Consider the following 25,342-nt stretch of genomic DNA (forward strand, 5'->3'; position numbering starts at 1 on the left):
TGGCTGTGGAAGTTGAAGGCTGTTGAGCCGGCGGAGTTTGTACTAAGACAAACTGTTGCTGAGGTTGAGCCTTAGATATTGAAGGCTTGCCAACCTGGGATACCGGAACCGCTTGCACGACTGCCTGAAGACAGGAGGCCTGGTAGGGATTAAATCTCCTTGGCCTCTTCTTGGGTCTGGTTTGGTGTCCGGGGCCCTCAAACTTCCGTTTGAAAGGGAGTCCCCAACGGACCCGAAGACTCTGGTTGGCTCTGGCTGCCTCATGAAAGACGTTGTTGACTTCGTCTTTCGGGAATAAATTTTCTCCCCATACTGATGACTTTATGAGCCTATTAGGCTCATGCCTTATAGAGGCACCCGCCAGGACGTGCTTCCTGCATGCCCGTCTCGCCATCGCGAAGTCGTACAGGTCCGTTTGGAAAGTCTGTAGTAGAGTTTTCGTCAGGACCCGGAACAACTATTCGTCGGTGTATGTTGATGCTACCAACTCCGCCGCAGTGACGGAATTGATAGATCTTCCTAGTCTGGTCCTTGCCTCGAATTCCGCTTTGACCAAGTGGTCCGGAATCCTAGGTAGCTTCTCAGAGAATAGGGTGGAAGCGCAATCCGGGTCAAGTTTACCTGCTGTAAACGTAGCCGGAGCGTCGTTCCAAAACTCCATACCTGTGGGGAAGAGTAGAAAGGTAGCCTCTGTCTCTTTTAGCACTGGTTGGGGCTTATCCTCCGCCACCACTTGCAAAGTTATTTCTGCCACCTTGGATGTACAGGGCGACGGAACTCTGTCTGGAGTCGCAAACATGGTAAAGCTACCTTTATGTGGCGTTAGTCTAGTATTAACGCAACCCCAGTCGGAGAGGGTGCGAACCCAAACAGTTTGAGCTTGGTCCCTAGGGAAGATCACTGTCTCCTTCGGGACCTTGTCTACTTTGACTAGCGCATGTTCTGCTAGTCTGACAAAACCAGGGAATGGGAATTGGAGACCCGGCGGGAAAAGCTCAAAATCCTCCAGCGGACGGGTTCTGCACCCTTCAATTGTCAACTTCCCATCCGAGAATGGGGCATGCAATGCTAACCGGCACGGGTTGTTATTGTCAAATGGCGGTAGCTTTGACGCATCTGGCACTGTCATAGATAGCGCCGGGGTTCCGTGGTGGAGAAATCCGGTCAACATGTCCTCCAGGGGCCTGATCCTTTCGGTCAGAGACGTTATTGCCTGGCCGGAGGTATCTGAGCCCGAGGCGAGTCATATCGACTCAAGCCTCTGGTCAATCACATCGCTAACCTTCGTCATTAGAAGGTTAGTGAAGGCCTCTGGGTCAAATCCAGACTCCGTCGCCTTGGGTTTGGCGGATTTAGCTCTCGACCACATAAGAGGGGGAGAATCCTTGGCAGCAGGCGACTTGGCGGTAGAAGTCGACGGCTGTGGGGCCGATGACGGCTCAGTCGCCGCTGACGGAGTCGGTTTTGATCCCTTTGGAAGGGATTTCAGTCTTACCGATTTAATCTTGGGAACAACCGAAAGCGATCCTTCCCAAGTAGGGGTGGGCTTAGAGAAGCCCATGAAAGAAGAGGAAGAAGGAGTAGGACTTAGGAGACTACTTGCCTCACTTACCTCCCCACCTACCTCCTCCTCAGTGGCCATGGGTTCCAGATGAATGCTGATGGCCGCCACCTCTTCCGCCATCAAGTCCTCCAGATCCTCCGGGATGGGCATTGTTGCCACGCGGATGGCCTCTATGATGGGGGCGGCAACGTGCGCCGGAACAGCCATCGTAGCCGTGGCCCCCTTGTACAGAAGAAAGCACAATCCTGCATCCAGGACGTACGGCTGTCCTGCCGGCGCATTCTTCCCGAATCCAGAGACCCAGCCTCTCAGCGCCACCCTTGCCTCATGGCAGGCGTCCGAGGCAGCCTGTCAGAGAGGAAATCAAATTAACATTCCACTTGGGGAATAGTATCTATAATAAACTTCCTAAGTTATTATAACAGAAATTTCATGTCAATGATGCAGCAAGGATACTTACTTGCTCATCAGTAAGAAGGGACACCATCTCGTAGCAGACGGTGCACGCGTCCGGATGCCAGACCATGTAGTGCTCGAGTTGCACGGTGCAATTCATGTGTGAGCGGCAGACTACATGGCCGTAGGGCTTGCCGAGGGAAGTGGAGCACCCTTCCGCCTAGCAACGGACCATCTGTAAGTTGAAATCTCTTATGAGTATTGGCCCAAGGGGCCGGAGTTAACTCCAACGAGAGCATGCACCTTAACCTAGATATTGGTTCAAGACTTACTCACTAATGATTTCAACTCACTGAATGAATAAAGAAATTCTTTGGGTGTATTTGCCTACTCCCGATTCCGTCCTTGGAAGGTAGATGTAAGTCCAGTATGTGGGATCTGAGATCCGCTGGACCGGAGAAGAGGAATGACCTAATTTCTATCACGGTCGGCTGAATCAGAAGGCTACGCATTATCGTAGTCGAATACCTGACCCATCCACCGTCCCCACTGCAGCGGGGAACAACACAAGGACGGAAACTGAGCTGCGGCAACTTAGTGCAACACTCTGGCAACTTAGTGCAACACTCCGACAGCGGATGTGAGGGTGAGTCACACTCCGTCGGTACCTTAAAGGTCCGGAGATATCTACAGTGTAGTCCCCAAAGCTTAGCCTACTCAAAGTCTCATTTCTCATTGTCCTAAGTAATGTCGGCGGAACGGGCTGAAGCGGCGGATCAGGGGAAGGTAATTCCCCTATCTGAACCTGCACGCCTCTAGTGGGGGGAGCGTAACTCCTAGTCCGAATCTGTAACCGGAGGAGGACAACTTTAGGGAGAGACCACTTAGCGGCGGAGCTGTATAAATGTACAATTCGGAGCGATGTCCGCCGGCTGGTGCAATACTAGACCGCTGTAAGGCCGGGAGAGCTATTCACTCAGAGACATAAGGGATTACATATAATACCAGTAACCCCACACCGCTCCCACCCCTCTCTTCCCCACTTAAGAAAACTCGAGCGGTCGTTCATCGATAAGACTACTTCCTAGCCGAGCTAGGAAGTGGGGGAAGGGGGGCGAGGGGGGAGGGAGGTGGTATGTGGGATGGTTGGTCGTGATCGTCTGGCCACCAACCTGATCAGTTATAGACACCTATTGAAGGCTGTGCAGCCTACTACTTCATGGGTAGTAGGCCGACTGGGCCTATGTCCCGTCATGATTGGTACAGCGACCGATCAGTAATCGCTCTCAACCGGGAGGACATGGCCTACTACCAAAGGTTGTACTAAAGGAGGCTAGGCCAAGACAACAAACATACCAGACCACTTAATATACAGTAATACAATAAACAATATACAATAATAATATATAAAAATAATGAGGTATCATGGAAGAGTTGCAAAGTTATATAAGGCGAAAGGAGAATACCCAGTATAGATCCAGCTTAACCTTCCGAGATCACTATAGAACCGGACAGGTAGGCCAAATAACCTCCAAAGACATCATGGTGTGGACGGTGGCCCTTGACCAAACCTACTAAATTCGAATTTTTCGATCTAGACCAGTAGGTAGGATAGGTCCAACAATATGATAAGAGAGAGGCTCTCTATCTTTGATATCCTCCCTGCTAGCACCGTAGTGCAGACAGGGGGAGAGGCATAAAGGGTACAAGGGTAGGGACACCTAGCCTACCTTCCAAGACCTAGCCTAGGCTTGGTCGGTTAAGCCAGGGAGGGAAGCAACTCTTCCAACCTCTTAGTGATATGAAAATCATCAATGTGCATAAACCAAGAATCTATCTGGTTCGTATTAAACAATAACTCATGCATGTCTCACACCGGGAGAGAGAGAGAGAGAGGACTCTCTCCTCTCCTGTGATAAATGCGATAGGCTACTAGTAGCCTAACAATTTCACATATACAATATGATAAAATTACGTAGAGATAGGCACGAACACGCTCTTGAGAAAGTTGGGGGGGGGGGCAGAGGCTAAAATATAAATTAATCAACCTTTCTTTAAACCCCAGAGGACGTCATGAGCGCGTTAGGCCTTACTCCGAACCAATCCTAACTCGGCCGGTTAATAATTAAGCACGTAATATGAAAATACATCACTGATGACTGTAATGTATATAACAATTGACATAATTTAAAATTAGAAGGGAAATAATGTGTAACAGAACCACATGCATTCTGATGATGCTCCCAAAATGGCGGATAAGCCAACGGCGCCCTCAATACGTTTTCTGAGGGGCCGAAGGCAAAATTGGGATGCACAGTAACTGTATGAGTTACGAATACACAAATTGGAGTACGTACTCAACTTAGATGAAGGTGGAAGTTCCACAGACGACATCGCTAAGTCAAACGAATACCACGGGAGCTGTAACTAAACGCTTGCACACACACAAAGGCTAATTACAGGAATGAAGATGGCGCGCAGGTAGTAGTAGTAGTAGCGAGAGGAAGGTAAGGGGAGTAACCTTTGTAACGGCTCTAGCCTTTGTAACGGCTCTTGCTGTGGGAGGGATTTTGGAAAGGAATCCTCTAATTGGCAGAAGACCTGTGAGTAGTGGCTTCCACTCGCCCTTATACTTTATACCGATGCCCTTTGGGTGCTCGCGCTGAGGGTAGTAACTTCAGCATACCATGCTTGCTTTTTCTCTGGTATATTTAGGATCTATTTATACTTAGAAAAGTGAGCTACAGGAACTTTTCACCGACAGACACAGGTCGAACCCAGAAATGGGTTTATTAGAGTCTACTCTCTTACTGCACTTGGCTATGATCTTTGAACATTACTGTTTATTCATTTTTTGAAATGTAATCTTAAATTTACTTTTAAAAAATTTTGTATTTTTTTAAAGTAAAGGGGTAGAACCATAAAGGAATGAAAATAATCAAAATTTATCTTGCAAACTTCACAGTTCTTAAATGTTGCATGTGGCTCCTATAGAGATGGTAATGGTAGCTGTATTTTGAACATCAGCCATAATTGGGAGAATGAATAGCCTTTGAAGTTTGAGAAAAGCTGGTGAGTAAAATCATTACCATAATTATTAGAAAGTTTGAGTTGATGTGCAGATTGTTGATTTAAAGAAGATATTTCAGGAATGCTGAGTTTTGATATTACCAAATCTACTTGAAATTGGAAATTTATTTTTAATGTTGTGCTTAAGTTTGCTTGGTTGCCTGGTTAAAGTATGTTTATGAGCAAGTACATAAGTTTTACCAGTTGAAGAGATGTTCATGTCCAATGCACTACACAGCCTTTGATTATGTTAGGTTTGATTTGGGTAGGTTAATTACTATGGATTTTTATATTATTGTGGTGTGCTGTCATGATTTTATTTCAACTGGGCTATGAAAAATAAGCTTAGCAAAATACAAGCACGCCTGATGACAAGGGGTGCATGCAAATAATGTGTACAGTATTACTTTGCTTAAAACTGGGCCTTACTTATAATGATGATCAGGAAAAAGTTCCAAAGAAAAGGCAGATTTTCCTGTCATAGAAGTGTGGCAAGTATTCAAGTGACAAGAACATGTGTTGGCCTTGAGAAAGTTTTTGGTGAAAGCAAGAAGAAAAAGAGCTAGAGAGAACAAAAGCATTGGTGAATACCTAAATAGAAATATGGAATTTGTGTGTAGAGGAACCCATGCTGTTAGTTATGTATTTGTGACAAAATTCTATGAAATCTTGTGTCTGTCATAGAAAGTTTAGCAATAGTCATATGAATTAGCAAATTAGTTTTACCACCAAAATTTCCAATTAGAAACATCATCATAAATATTGCTCATGATCATATGTCTCAGTGTTAGTATTCAGATTCAATTAAAGAAACTGAAAAGTAAGTGGAAAAAATTCTGTTAATGATTGAATTTGAATATTTTGCTGTGATGGTTTGAAGAAGCATGCCATTTGGTTTTGCAGGTGATGAAGTTAATCAAAAAAAGATTGTGCTTTTGGGAAGCCATTGCCCTCACCTGAATACTTTGCACATCAGCACAGCCACAGTAGAAGGGGATGAACTTCTGGTGAATCCTGGGAATCTTTTTTCATCTTTAACTTCATTGCATTTGCAAGTATGGAAAGAAGCAGTTATAAGCAGTAAGTTACTTGCAAGGAACTTTATTTTTGTAAATATGATACCAGATATTTTTTTCACTGTAGAACTTTGGAATGGTCATTTGGCAGTCTTTTATTGGTGTAATACATATGTTTTAGATGATAGTGATAAACTTCTATATTTTACTATGTACATGTAATTAACATATAATTAAGACATTGCTATTTCTTGGCCATATTTATCTTTCAATAATAATAATGATTAAGAAAAGCATGAACATTTTCAGATTATGTTATTGTAAGCTGTACTTGTTAGGTAAAATCTGACCATTCTTGGTTTGGATAGAAGTAAAGATATACATACACTCATTTACGTGAAATATAGTGACACAGTACAGATGGACTCCATTCTATATGGATGAACTATGCCTGAATCCATTTATGTATTGTTAGCTGTAGGAAAAAAAACAAAACAGTTTTGACATGGAGAAAAACATATTTTTGGTAGCTGCTGTGAGTCCTCAAAGGAATTGCATTCTCATGGTCCCTCTGGCCCCCTTAAGACAGACCTAACAGTCTCAAAGAATTCTCTTATAGTTGGTTTTGGCTAGAACAGTGTTTGTTGGAAAAGTGATAGCATATAAAGTACTCAGGACAGAAGGGCTCTATCTCCTGTCTACAGAGACTATCTTGGTTTTGGCAATAAAGAACAGGAAACAACAGTTAAACCTGTACACTAAAACCCTGGACTTCGATGCTAATCCATTCCAAAAGAAGCTTGGAGATGCTAGTCATTTAAAATCCGAATCAATTTTTTCCATAGGAAATAACTGAAAGTGGATTACAGGCAGTCCTCACTTTATGACCATTTCGGCTTTTGACATTCTGAGGTTACGAAGCTTTTCAATTATATTCATTAGAAGTTATTTCCAGGTTTGCGACGCATGTTCTAGGGTTACGATGCTTGCGACATTGATCTGATGGAAGAAATATGACTAAAAAGGCAAAATAATCAGTATTTGAAGGTTTTTTATGAGAAAACACAATAATAATGTAGTTTACATAGTTTTCAATGCAACCAAAGCATTAAAAGTAAGGTTTTCTTACGATTTTTGATGATTTTCGATGATGTTCCGGCTACTGCTTGTAATCTGTTCTTGACCAGTAGTTATTACCCTAACCTTGCCTTTTTATACAAAACATTACACTTAAATTACAATTAGATAAGTTCAGAGTTAAATAACATAGTATTAGACGTCCTTTTTACATATTTAAATGTATACTGTATAAAACAAACTGACTTATGTCCAATGCAGCCATATTACCGTTGGTTGATTGAGCCCCATGGGCTAGGTTAGTTATAGTATGTACTGTTTTAGCCTATTGGGTATGCAAAAAACTTGTTGCTAATAGTAAAACATTGAAAACCAAGCCTAATGATTACGTTAAATTAATAAAATACTAAAGATACACTAAATCAGCCACACAAATGCCTCTGTCATACTTTTCATTAATCTCCTCCTTAAGTTCAGTTGTGGTAATTCTTACTGTTTTGCTCTTCTGCTTGTCTGCAATGGCTATCTTGGAACCCATGATTGAATCAAAATACAGTTTGGAAAGCCATAAAAACTAGGAAATATTTCTGTACAAACATGTACTTGTTCAAAACAATAGCAGCAGAGTAAGCTGGCTTTATATGGTTCATCCGGTTGGATTCCAATTTTTTGTTAGAGTTCTGATGCAAAATTTACTTGAAATTTTGCATTGAAAGCCTATTACCATATATTTTCTTGTGTAAGATGACCTTTAGATAATAGGAGGATGTCACAACACAGCTTAAATACATCAAGACATTTTGTAAAATCAAACACTTTTCCCATACATTGAACATCGAAAACATTTCACCAATAAAAAAAATTTAAAAAAATAAAAACTGACTAAACTGATATATAATCACATTTATCTCTTTCTCACTCCCCACTCACTTCCTTTATTTCCCCATATTTCCCTTATTGCTACACTGTCTATTTTTAATCTCTTATTACTTACACCAGTACTACTCAATTTTGTTGCGGTCATTGGTGTTTTACTATCAATATTAACCAATGCCTCTAATTTTCTCCCTCCTACTACCTCTTCCCACAAATGTTTGAAATATATCAATCCCTCTATAGCCTCCCCACACTCAGAGCTTTTGCTTCAATGATGGCTTTTGCTACTCTTTGGGATTTTCTGTACTTCCACCGTATGGGATTTCCTAACACTCTATTACCAGTAAATCTTCTAGCTTCTGGTTTTCCTATAGAATTTATATACTTTTACTGATTAAGACAAAATCTATTCTCCTTCTGCTCTACTATCACTCCTATGTACTTGAACCTTTTAATAGTATACATAAATGCATACTTTCTTATTCTTGCACTTGCAAGTGTTCCCGTATTTGGGGGGGGGGGGGTGGGGGGGGGGGGTGGTACCAGCACCCCCATGTATAGTTAAAACCCGGGAATAGTTAAAACCACCACTAAAAATGCTTATAACTGCCAATCTTGAAAGTTCAGATACCAAATGTATACCTTTGATAACATCCTACTTCAAATATACCTAAAATTACTAACCTATTACTGCATTAATCTTTGAGGTTATATTATTAATATCATTTCAAAGTCATCTTAAACATTTTACCATTAAAAATATATACCTACAGCAAATAACAGAGAGAGAGAGAGAGAGAGAGAGAGAGAATTATTAGTTATTATGTGATATAATTTAATCTTATTAAACTTAGTAACACAGTATTGATGAATATTAATATTTTAAAATTAGTAAACCATTTTTGTATCATAAAAATGTATTTAGGTATGAAAATAACATCAAAATACACTAATTAGTGATTATTTATCGTCGGAAAATCCCGCGAATAGGCAAATTCACTGCAAATAATGGGTAGATATGGTCCAGAGAAAAATCTGCGAATCTATGAGTCCGCGAATATGGAGAACGCGAATACGGGGGCCCACTGTATTAGGTTCTAGTCTACTTCTCTCGCCTTTAAGCCCCTCCACTACTTTTACCACCTTACAACACCATGCTTGTGCTGTGTCCTTGAGCCCATAAACAGTCTTCTGCAACTTCCACAATCCACTCCAACCATCTTCCCAAAGTGGCTTTAAAAATACTTCTCTTTGTATTTCGTCACCTTGTATATACGTATGTAGTTTTGATATGCAGTGTATAACAAATCCATTCTTTCAATTTTATATTGTCAAACAAAATTTTTAAAATTCAGCATTTGATGTAGGAGTGTCTTTTTCCATTCAGCCATCTCTTCTTCAAAACCCCCAGCTACCAATCTTGCTTCACATAACCCCCCCCCCCCCCCCCCTTCCTTTTACCTTCTCAGTTACTATCCATCGTGTAGATATAGCTTTTTGTCCTCCTCATATACCTTGTTTTCCCTCCAATTTTTCTACATGACTACAATCCCTTAAGTTAAACCATCCCTTGTCACCAGACTTTGAATCTTGTACATTGCATGGATCAGCCCAAGATTTGCTTGATCTTTTTCCTGCAAGACTTAATATAGTCCATTCTTCTACTTGTCCTGTATCATTGTTTACAGCTCTAACTTAATTTCCCTTTTAGAATTTGGGTATCTCTTCTATTAACACCTATTACCTCACTTTCCCCATCATCTTCCATTGTTTCCTGTAACATCTCCTTCTATAGCCTCTTCTGTGTCTGCATTCCTTCTCCAGCCTACTATTATCTCCTTTCCTTCCTGCCTAGCTATGTTTCCTTCATTTGGGCCATAGGATCTACCTTTCACAACATGTGATATATCTTTTTTTAAGTATCTTTATGTTTCTAATAATAGTCTTTGAATCTTAGTAACATGTATTCTAGCTACTTCTCTTAAAGAATCCCCATGGTTGACTACTACTGTTTTCCCTGATACTCCCACTATCTGAGCAGGTCCTCTCCATTAATTTTCATTTTCTCTCTTATAGAATACCTCATCTCCCACTAGTGCTTCTTCAAATATATGTTCTCTGGCATTTTTATTTCAGGCAGTTCTCATTTTATTACATGACTCATTTTTTATAAACACTTCTCTGGCCTTATGCATTGCATTCAGTGTGTCCCTTACCATACTCTCTTCCATACCTTTCTCTCTGCTTGCAGGACTTGAACTCTCTTCTCCCATTAGATTAGGCAAGGAAGGTTTTTTTCCAAATACTAATTAGTTAGGAGAGAAACCTCCATTATTTATTAAGCAATTCCTAGCTCTCACTACCCATCTTGATGCTATGGACCAATCCCCTTCCTCATCCTCCATCATCTTTCTTAAACTTTCTTTGATAATGGCTACAATCTGGAGATTCCGATGCTGTAGCTAATACTATATTATTCCATCTTTCTGCCATCCTCCTTACTTTTTCGTTTTGAAATTCTCCTCCATTGTCTGACAATATTTTGGAAGGCGTTCCAAATATAGCAAACCAACCATCAAAAAGTGTCTTTATTATAGTTTCTGGTTTCTTATCTTTTATCCAAAAGCCTGACAATACCTCGTTGCCATATCTATCATTACCAAAAAATATCTCTCTTCTATCCCTCCCACATCCATTGCTACAATTTTATTAAAGCTTTTACTCCCAAGAAAATCCTACTGCTGGTTTAGCTGGGTTTCTTTTGTATCTTTTACAGACCTCACAATTTCCAATCAAGTCCATTAGTAACTTTTTTATTTCCTCCTTTTCTTTCTCTATCAAACCATCACTTCATTGTGTTTCCTCTGTTAGCTTCCATATTTTATCTTCACTTCCTTGACCAAACTGTAGATATAGTTTCATCATTGTACCTTTAATTTCCCTCAGACTTTCCCCTCCAACTCTCCAGTAATAATTCTCCTTCTACCTTCCTCCTTATGGGTAATCTTAAATGACACTGTTTGTCTTCTCTAAATTTTACCTTCATTTCCCCTAATACATCAATTATAACACAGTTTTCTTTCAAATTTATGCCCATTTTGCCTATAGTTTTCTTACCTATTAGCCATGGTATATCACCCTGCATAATTTCTGTCTTCAAATAAAACTTCTTGTTTTCAATATCACTGATATTTCCATTCCTCTTTTTGACTTATAAGATGACTCACAAAAATTAAATACTTTATTGGACTCTGTCTTAGTATCCTTCATTCTCCTCAACTCTTCTTGACTCAAACCCATGACAATGCTTGCTAGCCACAATTCCCCGCAAACTGTTGAATCACATCCTGTGTCTAAAACTGCATCAACCACTTCCCAAGATTCTTCCTCTATTTTACTAACTTCTACATAAACTTCTTCTGGCCTAGTTTCTGTTTTCTGCTTATTTTCTTTTTGCTTTGCTTCTGTTTTCTCCTTATTTTGAAATTTCTCAGAACAATCCCTAGCCCAGTGCCATTCCAATTTGCATATTAAACTTAATACTACTTTCCTTTCTTTGTTTATAGGATTTCTTCCACCCCTACCTCTTGTTTCATTTTCCCCAGTATCTCTGATTTTCCCTCTCTCTCCCAGAATTTGCATTGCCTTCTGACCCCACCATTCCCATTCCTCTTTATTCCCTAATCCCTCAAATATTCTTTTCATTATTTATGACACTGTTTTATATGTTATCTTTCCTTGACTACAAGTTGCTAACACCATTTGTTTTTTATTTTCTGTGAGGTTTGTTTGTTCCAGTACATGAAAACCCTTGGCTTCTCCTTCAAGCATGCTTTACCCATACCTAATTAAAAGTTCTCTCATCTTTTCACTAGATTCTCTTCCTATTTCAAAATAGTTTTTCATCCTATAAAAGAAGGCGAGAAACACTATAGCAAAGTGTTGGAGGAAGTTGCATGCTGATCTCAGTGAGAATATGCCTAAAACAAATGCTGCTGTTAAAGAATTTAAGGCCTGCAGAGGCTGGTTTGAAAAATTCAGAAAATGAATGGGCATACATAATGTGCCTACTTCAGGGATTAAGGACATTTGCAAAGTGGAATGATGTAAGAAATTTTGTGGAGAATCATCATCCCAACAAAGAAGATGTAATCTATGTCTCCAACATGTTTAACCCTTAAACGATGAAGCGGTATTTTAAAATTCTTCTCCTGTATGCTGGTGGCATTTGCGAGTGAGCGCCGAAGCGGAAGAAATGTTTTTTTTTTTTTTAAATCACAGCACGCTTAGTTTTCAAGATTAAGAGTTCATTTTTGGCTCCTTTTTTTGTCATTGCCTGAAGTTCAGTATGCAACCATCACAAATGAAAAAAATATCATTATCAAATATAAATATTGGCATATATGACAGCGTGAAAAAAAATTTCATATATAATTGTATACAAATCGCGCTGTGAGCAAAATGGTTAAAGCTAACGAGTTAATTTTTTGTTGTTGTATTGCACACTAAATTGCAATTATTTTGGTATAAAACACATTGTAAAACAATCAAGGCAACACAGAGAAAATATTATCACAAAATGATGCATGAATTCGTAACACGCGAACGTAAAAAAAAGCTGTTTTCAAAAATTCACCATAAATTGAAATATTGTGCTAGAGACTTCCCGTTTGTTGCAAAAAGAAGGTAATTGATTAAATATTACTAGACTGTAAGTTTTGTTGCTTACAATTGCAGTTTTTGCCCATTTCGGTCGAGTTAAAGTTGACCGAAGGACGAATTTTTTCTATTTATCGTTATTTATATGAAGATATTTCAAAACTGATCAAAGCTACAACCATGGGTTGTTTTTTGTTGTATTCTACATGAAATTGCACACATTTTCATATATAAAACTTTATGTAACGGCTAATTTAAAATGGTGCAAACATTACGACAATCGGACAAAAAAATTTATGATTTTTTCGGAAGAGTTACCGCGCGGATGTAAGGAAAAAGTTTATTTCATAAATTCACCACAAATCGAAATATTGTGCTAGAGACTTCCAATTTGTTGCAAAATAAAATAAAGGTAAATGATTGAATATTACTAGAATGTAATAGTTTTAGCTTACAATTGTGTTTTTTTACCATTTTGGTCGAGTCAAAGTTGACCGAATGTTGAAATTTTGGCACTTATCGTTATTTCTGGGTTCGACTTGTGTCTGCCGGTGAAAAATCCCTGTAGCTCATTTTTCAAGTATAAATATATCCTAAATATACCAGAGAAAAAGCTTACATGGTATGCTGAAGTTACTACCCTCAGCGCGAGCACCCCGAGAGGTGTCGGTATAAGTAAAGGGGCGAAGTGGAAGCTACTATTCACAGATCCTCTGCCACTTAGAAGATTCCCTCTCAAAACCCCTCTGCGGTGGGAGCCGTTCCAAGCACCACCCGCCTCACCTTCCACTCGCTACTACTACTAATATCTACGTGTGTAGCTCATTCCTGTATTAGCAATCTTTGTGCGTGCTTCACTTCGATTCGCTCCAGGAGTTTTTTCGCTTTTTCGTCATGGCAACTGCAGATATCTCTACTACACCTAAGATGAGTACTCCAATTTATGTGTTTATGATTTTTATGATTGAAATATTCCCATAAAATCGCCTTCGGCCCCTCAGAATAGTATTGTGGGCGCCGTTGGCTGCGCCGCCATTTTGGGAGCGTCATCGGAGCGCGTGCATTTTTTCAGCACACAATATCTACATAAATATTTACCATATTATATGTTATGCATTGTACTTTATCTAGGTGATGCATAGGCCTAACTCGCTCTTGACTTTCGTTGGGGGTACAAAGGAGTGAGTTAGTTTACATCGTAAATAAAAGGCCCCCTCCCTAGCGGTTCAAGGGCAGATTTGCGCCGGTCTCTGCATGATTTATAGCGATGCACAATATCATTATTGTTGAACCTATCATATTCGTGAGAGGAGAGGAGGGGGCCCGGTCCCCCTCTCTCTCGCTCTCCCTCCCTCCTCTGGTAGTGAGGTTACGTATGAGTAGCACAATCTTAGATAAGTCTTGATTTATGTACATTATTGATTTACTCTCACTGAGGCTGGATGAGTTGCCCCATCTTCTCCACCTAGTTGAACCTAGCCTAGGCTAGCCTAGGAAGGTAGGCTAGGTGTCCCTTACCTAGTACCCTTAGGCACACCTAACTCCCCCTGTGGTGCTATTGGGCTAGCAGGGAGGATGTTAAAATAGAGATTTTCTCAACCAATGTGCTCTCGGATCTACCTCCCTGCCGGTCTAAATCTAAGAAATTCGGTTTAGTAGGTTTGGTTGAGGCCTCCGGCCCAGCTGGTCTAGATTGAAGAATTTTGATTTAGTAGGTTTGGTCAAGGACTACCGTCCACTTCAGTCTGACAGGGGTGGTCAATTGGCCTACCCTGCCCAGTTCTGTTTGTTCTTGGAACTTAAATGGATCGATACGGGTGCTTCCTCCCCGCCTTTCTTGGCCTAATATCCTTGCAACTCCTCCATTAGACCTCGCTATGAATATAGTATATGGTAGTATTTATGTTGTGTATATGTTATGTAAATGCCGGTCTGGTACGTCTGGCCTAACCCGGCATAGCCTACTGATCGAGAGCGACCACCACCTAACCGTGATTGGCTGGCCATGAGCCAGTCGTCCTTCTCCCTACAAAGGGTAGGCTATATAGCCTTGGTGTAAGTCCATCTGATCGGGTGGGTGGCCAGGCAATCATGACCGACCACATGCACCACGTTCCTCCCCCCCCCCCCCCCCCCCCCCTCTCACTAGTAGGTGAGGGGGAGGGAGTGGGGTATTGTTATTAAATTATATACCACCCCGTATATCTCCGAGTAGGCGCCGCCGACTCACAAGCGGTACCGCACCAGTCGGCGGACGTAGCTCCGGAGCATACATTATAGCAGCTCCGTCGCTCGTTGCTTCGTTCTCCAACCCTTCTCACCTGGGTGGATTCGGGCTGGGAGCTACGCTTCCTCTAAATTAGTGCGCTCAGGTTCAGAGGAATGCCCTACTGATCCGCCGCACTAGCCCCTTTCCTCCGGCATTATAAGGGATATTAGGAGACGATTCAGTTAGCAGACGGAGCTTCGGGGCCCCCATGTAGCTCCGGTCCTATAAGGACCAAGCCAGTGTGACTTACCCCACACTTGGCGACGGAGCATTACAAAATATTGCCAGTGCTCTAATTTCGTCCTCACTCTCGGCTTCAGCGGAGTTCAATAACCAGGTCAAGGTCCGGCTACGTAACGTAGCCTTCCGACTCAGCCATATGCCTCGGAGGGAAGGGGAGAATCTCTCTACTCCCACCCTCTCTGGCACCGGTGGACCTCAGATCCCGTATAACGGACCGGTATCTATTTCTGAGGACGGAATTGAGACCAGGCAAACTCACCCAAAGTAATTACTTTATTCATGGTACTTATTTTGATTTTATGTAGCGAATAGATCTTGACCCATCTAAGTTAAGGTGCATGCTCTGTTCGTAACTTACCGAAGTTCGGTGCTCATAAACAATTGCCAATTGCAGATGGTTCGCTGCCAAGCAGAGGGGTGCCCCACCTCCCTAGGCAAGCCGTATGGCCATGTAGTGTGCCGCTCGCACGCCAACTGCGCGGTACAGTTGGAGAACTACATGGTCTGGCACCCCGATGCATGTACGGTGTGCTATGAAAAGGTATCTACTTTAGTTGATGAGCATGTAAGTACTTCGCTACACCATTGGTGTATAAGTCCTGTTATAATGACTTTATAAGATGTTATACAGACTTTATTTCCAGGGAATGTACTAATACAATTCCTCCCTGACAGGCCGAGGAAGCAGCTCAACATGAGGCAAGGGTCAAAAGTGGGTGGCCGGCTTTGGCAAGAACGCCCCAAAGGGACAGCCATATGTTCTGGACGCTGGACTTTGCTCTCTCCTGTTTCAGGGAGCCACAGCCAACACGGCGGTTCCGGCGGAGATAGCAGACCCGTTGATTGAAGCCATCCGGTTGGCAACCATGCCGACCACCGACGACAAGGACTTGATGGACGATGTAGCGGCCATCAACATTAACGTAGAACCCATGGTCACGGAGGAACAGGTAGGTGGGGAGGTAAGTGAGGCAAGTCTCCTTCTTAGTCCTACTCCTTCTTCCTCTTCCTTCCTGGGCTTCTCCAGGCCCACCCCTCCTGCTGCGGGAGCACTTTCCATCGCTCCCAAAGTAAAAACCTTAAAAACAAAAACCCTAAAGAAGGGTACAAAACCAGCTCTGCCAGCGGCGACGGAGTTGTCCTCGACCCCACAGCCGTCGACCTCTGCACAGTCGCCTGCTGCCTTAAACCCTTCCCCTACTGTGGGAATGGGTTTACAGACCACCGTTCCTAGGGCAGCGGAGTCTGGTGTTGACTTAGAAGCCTTCACTGAGAGGATAAAGCCTTTAGAGGATATGCTCTCCGAACTCCTCCACTCCGGGACTCCAGCGCTATCCATGATGGTGCCGGACGCGTCCAAGCTTCCTCCTTTTGACAAGGAGAATCCATGGAGGCTGGCGCTGCATGCCCCGTTCTTGGACGGGAAACTGACAATTGAAGGGTGTGGAACCCTGCCAATCGAGGACTTTGAGTTGTTTCCTCCAGGCCTCCAATTCCCATTCCCCGGGTTTGTGAGGCTGGCAAAACATGCGCTAGTCCGGGTAGATAAAGTCCTGAAGGAGACTGTTATCTTCCTGAGAGAGCAAGCCCAAAACACTTGGGTCCGCACCTTGTCCGAATGGGGTTGCGTTAACACAAAGTTAACGCCACATAAGGGCTCTTTTACAATGTTTGTGACCCCGGACGGCATTCCATCACCATGCACGTCTAAGGTGGCGGAATTAATGCTGCAAGCTGCGGCGGAGGAGAAACCTCTACCAGTACTGAGAGAGACGGAGGCTACCTCCCTTCTCTTTCCTACCGGATTGGACTTTTGGAAGGACGCTCCGGCGACGTTTACCACAGGTAAACTCGACCTGGACTGCGCCTCCGACCTGTTTTCCGAGAAATTGCCTAGGAATTCGGACCACCTAGTGAAGACGGAATTCGAAGCAAAGACCAGACTGGCAAGATCTATCAACTCCGTCACTGCGGCGGAGTTGATAGCATCCACCTACATTGAGGAGCAGGTGTTCAGGGTTCTGACTAAGGTGCTCTTACAAATGTTCCAGTCAGACCTGTACGATTTTGCTGTGGCAAGACGTGCTTGTAGGAAGCACGTCTTAGGGGGTGCCTCGATAAAACATGAGCCCAATAGGCTCATTAAGTCATATGATCTGGGGAGAAAACCTTTTCCCAAAAGAGGAGGTTACCAACATCCTCCAGGAAGGCATCCAGAGCCAACCAGAGTTTTCGGGTTCGTTGGGGTCTCCCCTTCAAATGTCAGTTCGAAGGGCCCGGACACCAAGTCAGAACCAACAAGAAGGCAAGGAGGTATAACCCTTACCAGGGCTCGCGTCCACAAGCGATAGTACAAGCAGTGCCAGTTTCCCAGGTCGGAAAACCTTCCACCTCTAAAGCACACCCCTAACAGCAGTTTGTCCTAGTACAAACTCCGTCAGCCCCACAGCCGTCTACCTCTTCAGCTATAGTGACCTCCCCGGTCTTTAACCCTACCTATGAAGCTCCTATAGTAGGCATGCCGGAAGTAGCCGGGCCAGAGGTGGCCCACGACTACGAGGCGGATCAAGAGGTAGAGGCTTCCGTGGAGGCAGAGGCACCAGACCTGCACCCAACCAGTGAGAGTCCGCAGGTAGGAGGGAGGCTGCGTCTATTCCGGGACCAATGGACCTTCAGTCCATGGCCCCACAGTATAGTCTCGAAAGGCTTGGGGTGGAGTTGGAAGAAAGGGCCTCCTCCACCAGTCACCTTTTATCAAAAGCCTACGGTGGACCTGATAGACTATACCAAGGACCCCCTCCAGAAGAAAGCAATAAAGAAAGTGGGGCGCATAAAATTCCAAGGACGTCTGTTCAGTGTCCCCAAGAAGGACTCGGGCAAAAGAAGAGTGATTCTGGACTTGTCCCGTCTCAACTCGTACATTCGCTGCGACAAGTTCCGCATGCTGACCACCTCGCAGGTATGGACCTTACTTCCCCGTGGGGCTGTCACCACCTCTATCAATCTTTCAGATGCCTAATATCATGTTCCGATAGCAAAGAACTTCTCTCTGTACCTAGGCTTCAAACTAGGGAAACAGGCTTACTCATTCAGTCATGCCGTTCGGGCTCAACATTTCACCCAGAATATTTACCAAACGAGGAGAGACGATAGTACAAGTACTAAGAACGAGAGGCATTTTGTTAGTAGCCTACCTAGACGACTGGCTCATTTGGGCAACCAGTGTCGAAGAATGCCACAAGTCAACATCCAAGGTGATGGAGTTTCTGGAATCACTAGGATTCCAGATAAACAAAGAGAAATCCAGGCTCACCCCAGCTTCTCGTTTCCAGTGGCTGGGAATCCAATGGGACCTGAACAGACACGAGCTATCTCTCCCAATCAAAAAGGCAAAAGAAATAGCAAAAGGCACGAAGCGGTTTCTAAAGAACAAGAAAGCTTCTCGGCGGGCCCAAGAAAGGATTCTAGGTTCGCTACAGTTCGCGTCCGTGACGGACGTCCTGTTAAAGGCCAGATTGAAGGATATGAATTGAGTCTGGAGAACAAGAGCCAACATCAATCTCAGAGACAAGATCACCGGAACCTGACCAAGTCAGTACCTCTGCAATTCCCTCCTCCGTCTCTAACTATCCACACGGATGCATCTCTTAAGTGGATGGGGAGGGTATTCCCAGCACAAAAAGGTGCAAGGAACATGGTCGGAAACATTCTGCCAGTTCCATATCAACATCCTGGTGGAAATGGCAGTGTTCTTGACCCTGAAACGTCTGTCTCCGGCCAAGAAGAAACATATAAGACTGGTCTCAGACAGTCTAGTAGTAGTCCACTGCATAAACAGAGGCGGCTCCAGGTCAAGCAAATTGAATCACGTATTACTGGCGATTTTCTTGCTGCCAGAAAAGAATCAATGGCACCTATCAGCAGTTCACCTAGCAGGAGTAAGGAATGTCATCGCGGATTCACTGTCCAGGACAACTCCGCTGGAGTCGGAGTGGTCACTGGACGCGGATTCTTGTCGGTGGATTGGCAATCAAATTCAGGGCCTTCAAGTAGACCTTTTTGCCACGGAAGCCAACCTCAAACCCCTGCTACGTGGCTCCCAACCTAGACCCACTAGCTTTCGCCACAGACGCAATGTCCGTAGAGTGCAACAACTGGCAGAAAATCTACCTATTTCCACCAGTGAATCTTCTGATGAAGGTCTTAGACAAACTGAGATCCTTCACAGGCCAAGTAGCTCTAGTGGCACCCGACTGGCCAAAAAGCAACTGGTATCCACTTCTAGAACTGAATCTCAGGCCCAAACGGATCCCCCGTCCGGAACTGACGCAGGTAGTACAAACTCAGACTGTGTCAGCTTCCTCAAGAATTCTGAGTGCCCTAACTTTATGGACTTCATGAAGTTTGCGGCTCAGAACAAGAGGGATTCAACGGTCAAAGAATACGATTCAGCAGTTAAGAAATTAGCCAATTTTCTAAAGGATTCAGATGCCCATGAAATGACCACAAATTTGGCCATCTCATTTTTTAGATCTCTTTTTGAGAAAGGTCTAGCCACCAGTACCATTACTACGGTGAAATCAGCATTACAGAAAATTTTCCAGATAGGTTTTAATATTAACCTATCAGACGCATACTTCTCTTCGATTCCAAGAGCATGCGCCCGCTTGACACCAGCAGACCGCCCCCAGATGGTCTCCTTGTTCTTGAATGATGTCCTTAAACTTGCCTCGGACTCTAACAATGAGTCATGTCCATATCTAACCCTTCTTAGGAAGACATTATTTTGAATGGCCTTAGCCTCAGACGCCAGAATATCTGAACTCACGGCTCTCTCCAGGAATCCAGGCCATATTGAATTCCTCCCGTCAGGTGAAGTCCTGCTATCACCCGATCGGCAATTTCTGGCTAAAAACGAGGACCCACAGAACAGAGAACAGGTGGACTCCTTGGAGAATTCTCCCTCTCATGCAGGATACATCATTGTGTCCGGTTAATACCCTGAAATCCTTCCTAGCCAGGACTTCTCAAAAGACTTCAGGCCCTCTGTTTATTAGAGAGAAAGGTGGGACAATTTCTCTGGAAGGTATAAGGCAGCAAATACTATATACTTTATTAAACAAGCCAATCCGGATTCAGTCCCACATGTCCATGATATCCGAGCAGTAGCTACCTCTATTAACTATTTTCAAAACATGAACTTTGAGGACCTGAAGAAGTATACGGGTTGGAAATCTCCAGCAGTATTTAAATGCCACTATCTCAAAAATATAGAGGCCCTTGAATTCCCAAGAGTGGCAGCGGGAAGTATAGTCTCCCCCGAATAATTGTGTCTTATATACTTCCTTCTTAGCCCGTCTGTTACCCTTTCCCTAATACTCTCTCCTTCCTGCCTGACTCGCTTGTATTCCCCACCAACCTATCTCCTCCGGGCCGGGCTGGGCCTTGGCCATCCCGCCATCGGAACGTGTATATATTACTGTGATATTGGTCGTAAAGCCATAATTGTTTTACGTTCCATCTGTACATATCCGTCCAGTTGGCTTGAGTACCATGTTGTACATTAGCAATTACCAGTTTCTTGTAAATATTACTCTTAAGTCATAGTTTAAGACATAGTTTAAGTAGTATATAAGTTTATTTTTGCATTAATTATAAACATTAAATTCAATTTCAATGAACCTTAGGTTTTTAACCTCCATTTATACAGGGGGTCCTCGAGTTACGACGTTGATCCGTTCTTAAGATGCGTTGTAACACGATTTTCAGCGTAAGTCGGAACATTAAAAAATACCACATGATTTAATGTAAATACCTATCAATAACAACGAGAGAATAATTCCTTACCTTTATTAATTTGGTTGGCTTGCACACTGGAGAGGAAGCTGTGGTGCTGGAGAGACTGGGGGAGGTTAGTGAAGAGAAAAAGAACCTCCAGAAGATGAAGATGCTGGAGATGCTGAGGCAGGTGATTCTTGAGGTGAGGCAGAACATACTACTGGAGATGTTGGGGCAGGTGAGTCTTGAGGTGAGGCAGAACCTACAGAAGGTGCTGGAGATGCTGGGGCAGGTGAGTCTGGGTTAGCAGAACATTTAGAAGGTGCTGGAGATTGTGGGGCAGGCGAGTCTGGGTTAGCAGAACATTCAGAAGGTGCTGGAGATTGTGGGGCAGGCGAGTCTGGATTAGCAGAGGCAGCTGAGGTAGAGTGTACAGGATCTCTTGCAGGCCTCTCTACCTTCTTAAAATAATGTTCCAGGTTAGTCTGAACAGAGAGCAACCTCTTTTCATCCAAGATCTCCTTGTAACACTGCATCAAATCCATGATGCCTCTGGAAACCCTAGTGAACCTGTCCAAGTTGGGATCCTGAGCCTCAAAAGTTGCCAACGCTTGCTGCAACTCTCCAAAACCTCTTGCCAAGTCCTGCCTTGTGAAAGCCTTAGGCTCTGGGGTGGGTGCTTCTTCTTCCTCTATCATCTGCTTCTCCAGTTGTATCAGGTCCTCAGCAGATAACTCCTCGCCATGAGACTCCAGCAGCTCTGTAACATCATCAACCTCCATCTCCAAATTGATTTCCTTACTCAGGGCAACAACGTTCTTGACAACTTGCTGAACTGTGTCCTCAAACCCATGGAAATCATTCACAAATTGAGGACAAATTTTCTTCCAGACACCATTCATGTTTGTTTGCTTAACCTCCTCCCAGGAATCAGCAATGTTCTTTACAGCATCAAGGATGTTGTAGGATTTCCGAAAGTCCTTCAGAGTCAAGTCCTTCTTGGTTTCAATTGCCTGTAAAGCCATAGCAATTGTCCTTCGTAGGTAGTAGGCCTTGAACGAAGCAATCACTCCTTGGTCCATAGGCTGTAAAAGGGCCGTGGTATTAGGTGGAAGGTAAACCACCTTGACATTAGGGTTGAAGTCTCCCAGCTGGGCAGGGTGTCACCCTAGAAGGCGCAATTGTCCAGCACTAGGAACACCTTAAAGGGGATACCCTTGGAGGCGCAATACCGCTCCACACTTGGAACAAAATGGTTTACAAACCAGTCCTCAAACACTGCAAGTGTCACCCATCCTTCTTGTTGGACTTCCAAATTACTGGTAGTTGACCCTTCCAAATGCCCTTGAGTGCCCTTGGATTTTCAGCCTGATACACCAACAAGGGCTTCAGTTTGAAGTCGCCAGCTGCATTACCCCCAAGAAGTAAAGTTAGCCTCTCCTTGCTGGCTTTATGACCGGGTGCTGACTTCTCCTCCTTGGCGATGTAAGTGCGGTTAGGCATACGCTTCCAAAACAAACCTGTCTCGTCCACGTTAAACACTTGCTGAGCAGAATAACCCCCCTCCTTAATTATCTCAGACAACGCTTTAGGAAATTCACTCGCTGCTTTCTCATCCCCACTAGCAGCTTCACCTTGCACTTTAAGGTTATGGTAATTGGCCCGAGCCTTAAATCGCATAAACCAGCCCCTACTAGCCACAAACTCTTCACTTTCACTTCCCTCCCCCTTTTCTTTTTTCAACGCTTTCAAACAAACTCTTTTCGCCTTCTCCTGAATCACCATAAGGCTGACTGGGATACGCCGTTGAGTTTTGTCTTCCAACCAAAGCACCAATAACCTTTCCATTTCAATTATTAGACCACTACGCTGCTTAGTTATCACTGTCGCTTTCATAGGAGCAGATCCTTTCACATGTTCAACGATGCGCTCTTTATCTTTGATAATGGTAGCAACGGTCGAACGGCTAAGGCCAAGTGAGCGGCCAATGTTTGTTGGCGTTTCTCCCTTCTCAGATCGCTTTATAATGTCCACTTTAATTTCCATGGTGATGGCCTTTCTTTTCTTCGATGCACTACCATCAGAAGAGTCCGCCTTGTGCTTGGGAGCCATAACAAAGAGCAAAAAGTTACAAAAACGATACAACACGAGGGAGAGAGAGGCAGTGTAAACAACCAAAATGGCGTATGGGCGAGGAATGAGCGTAGCGAAGCGACGCCGTCCTCTCCCCCACAAAGCGTATTCTTCCGCCGTGCGCCCGGAACTAGTTCGCGTTTGGTTATGTCGCTTACGACGCTAAACCGCGTAAGACGGAACGACGCATAATATTGTTTTTTATATTTTTATGGGGGCGCGTTCGTAACCACGAAACATCGTAAGTCGAGACCGGCGTAACCCGAGGACTTACTGTATACTGGTTTGGTATCTATTTAGCTTGGATGGAATTCTCTTATATGTTTTCACCGGCAGACGCAGGTCGAACCCAGAAAAGGGATTTTGACGAAGGAAAAATCTATTTCTGGGGGAGGACCTGTGTCGCCCAGTGAACCCAGCCCCTTTCTTTTGCTTTTCCTTTCCCCCCACCCTTGGCCAATCCAAGCCTGGAGGTCTATTCCAGGAATGAGCTACACGTGTGGGTATTAGTAGTAGTAGCAAGTGGAAGGTGAGGCGGGTGGCGCCTGGAACGGCTCCCACCGCAGAGGGGTTTTGGAGAGGGAATCTTCTAAGTGGCAGAGGATCTGTGAATAGTCGCTTCCACTTCGCCCCTTTACTTATACCGACACCCCTCGTGGTGCTCGCGCTGAGGGTAGTAACTTCAGCATACCATGTAAGCTTTTTCTCTGGTATATTTAGGACATATTTATACTTGAAAAATGAGCTACAGGGATTTTTCTCGGGCGACACAGGTCCTCCCCCAGAAATAGATTTTTCCTTCGTCAAAATCCCTTTTATATGAAAATATTTCAAAACTGATAAAAGCTGCAACCATGGGTTGTTTTTTGTTGTATACTACGTACATGAAATTGCACACATTTCCATATATAAAACTTTATGTAATGGCTAATTTAAAATGGTGCAAACATTACGACAATCGGACAAAAAAATTTCAGATTTTTTTACCGCGCAGACCTAAGGAAAATGTTTTTTTTTCATAAATTCACCATAAATTGAAATATTGTGCTAGAGACTTCCAATTTGTTGCAAAATAAAGGTAAATGATTGAATATTACTAGAATGTTAGATTTTTAGCTTACAATTAAGTTTTTCGACCATTTCGGTCGAGTCAAAGTTGACCGAAGGTTGATATTTTTGCACTTATCGATATTTATATGAAAATATTTCAAAACAAAAAAGCTACAACCATTGGTTGTTTATTGTTGTATTCTACATGAAATTGCACACATTTCCATATATAAAAATTTATGTAACGGCTAATTTAAAATGGTGCAAACATTATGACAATCGGACGAAAAAATTTATGATTTTTTCGGAAGAGTTACCGCGCGGACGTAAGGAAAAAGTTTTTTTCATAAATTCACCACAAATCGAAATATTGTACTAGAGACTTCCAATTTGTTGCAAAATGAAGGTAAATGATTGAATATTACTAGAATATAAGAGTTTTAGCTTAAAATTGTGTTTTTTGACTACTATTTTGATAGAGTCAAAGTTGGCAAAGGTTGAAATTTTGGCGCTTATCGTTATTTATATGAAAATATTTCAAAACTGATAAAAGCTGCAACCATGAGTTGTTTTTAGTTGTATTCTACATGACATTGCGCACATTTTCATATAGTATAAAATTATGTCAAAGTGACGAAATAATTTCATAGATGTGTCGCTGATGTTTTTTAGTGCTAGAAGAAAGAAATTCGCGCTTGCGAGCCTGGGTAACGATTGTTAACAAAACAATGCCTTGATCCTTGAGCTCCCAGCATCCCCCAAGGCGCGTGATTCAAAGGTTTTCTCCTGGTAGGCCTATAAGTATTTTTCCGCGAATTTTTAAAAAAACTTTTTTATGTCGACGTACCATACGTCCAATCGGCACCCAACAGACAATTTATATCGACGTTTAATACGTCCAATCGGCGTTAAAGGGTTAATGACAATACCATGTTTAACTTTAGGCAAATTTTAAAGAAATGCCAGAAACAAATGTCTCTGGACAGTTTTGTTGTGTGACAGGGGTCCCGTAACTCTTTAAGCTGGTCCTAGTGCCAGTTAAAAGCAAGGAGAGGAAGTAACCTCATGAAGTGCCAGTAAAAAACAGAGAAGTAACCTCAGAAAGGTCTATGATACCTGAAGTCCTTCTGGAGGGAGATTCCCCTTCCAAACAATAACCTCTCCTCCTCCCTCTCCCTTTATCTCAGTCTTCCATGAGCTAACAAGTGTTTT

The 25,342-nt window shown here is 43.1% G+C and overlaps 1 protein-coding gene across 1 annotated transcript in view; it reads left to right on the plus strand.

Annotated features, from left to right (window-relative positions):
• The window catches only part of LOC135216671 (uncharacterized), a 180,705-nt gene that overhangs the window by 91,628 nt on the left and 63,735 nt on the right, over positions 1-25,342 (plus strand). The window contains exon 5 of the mRNA XM_064252068.1: positions 5,933-6,109. Coding sequence (XP_064108138.1) covers positions 5,933-6,109 — 177 coding nt within the window. The remainder of the gene's footprint in view (positions 1-5,932; positions 6,110-25,342) is intronic.

The sequence above is a fragment of the Macrobrachium nipponense genome, chromosome 19 (assembly GCF_015104395.2).
Source record: "Macrobrachium nipponense isolate FS-2020 chromosome 19, ASM1510439v2, whole genome shotgun sequence".
Taxonomy (NCBI): Eukaryota; Metazoa; Arthropoda; class Malacostraca; order Decapoda; family Palaemonidae; genus Macrobrachium; species Macrobrachium nipponense.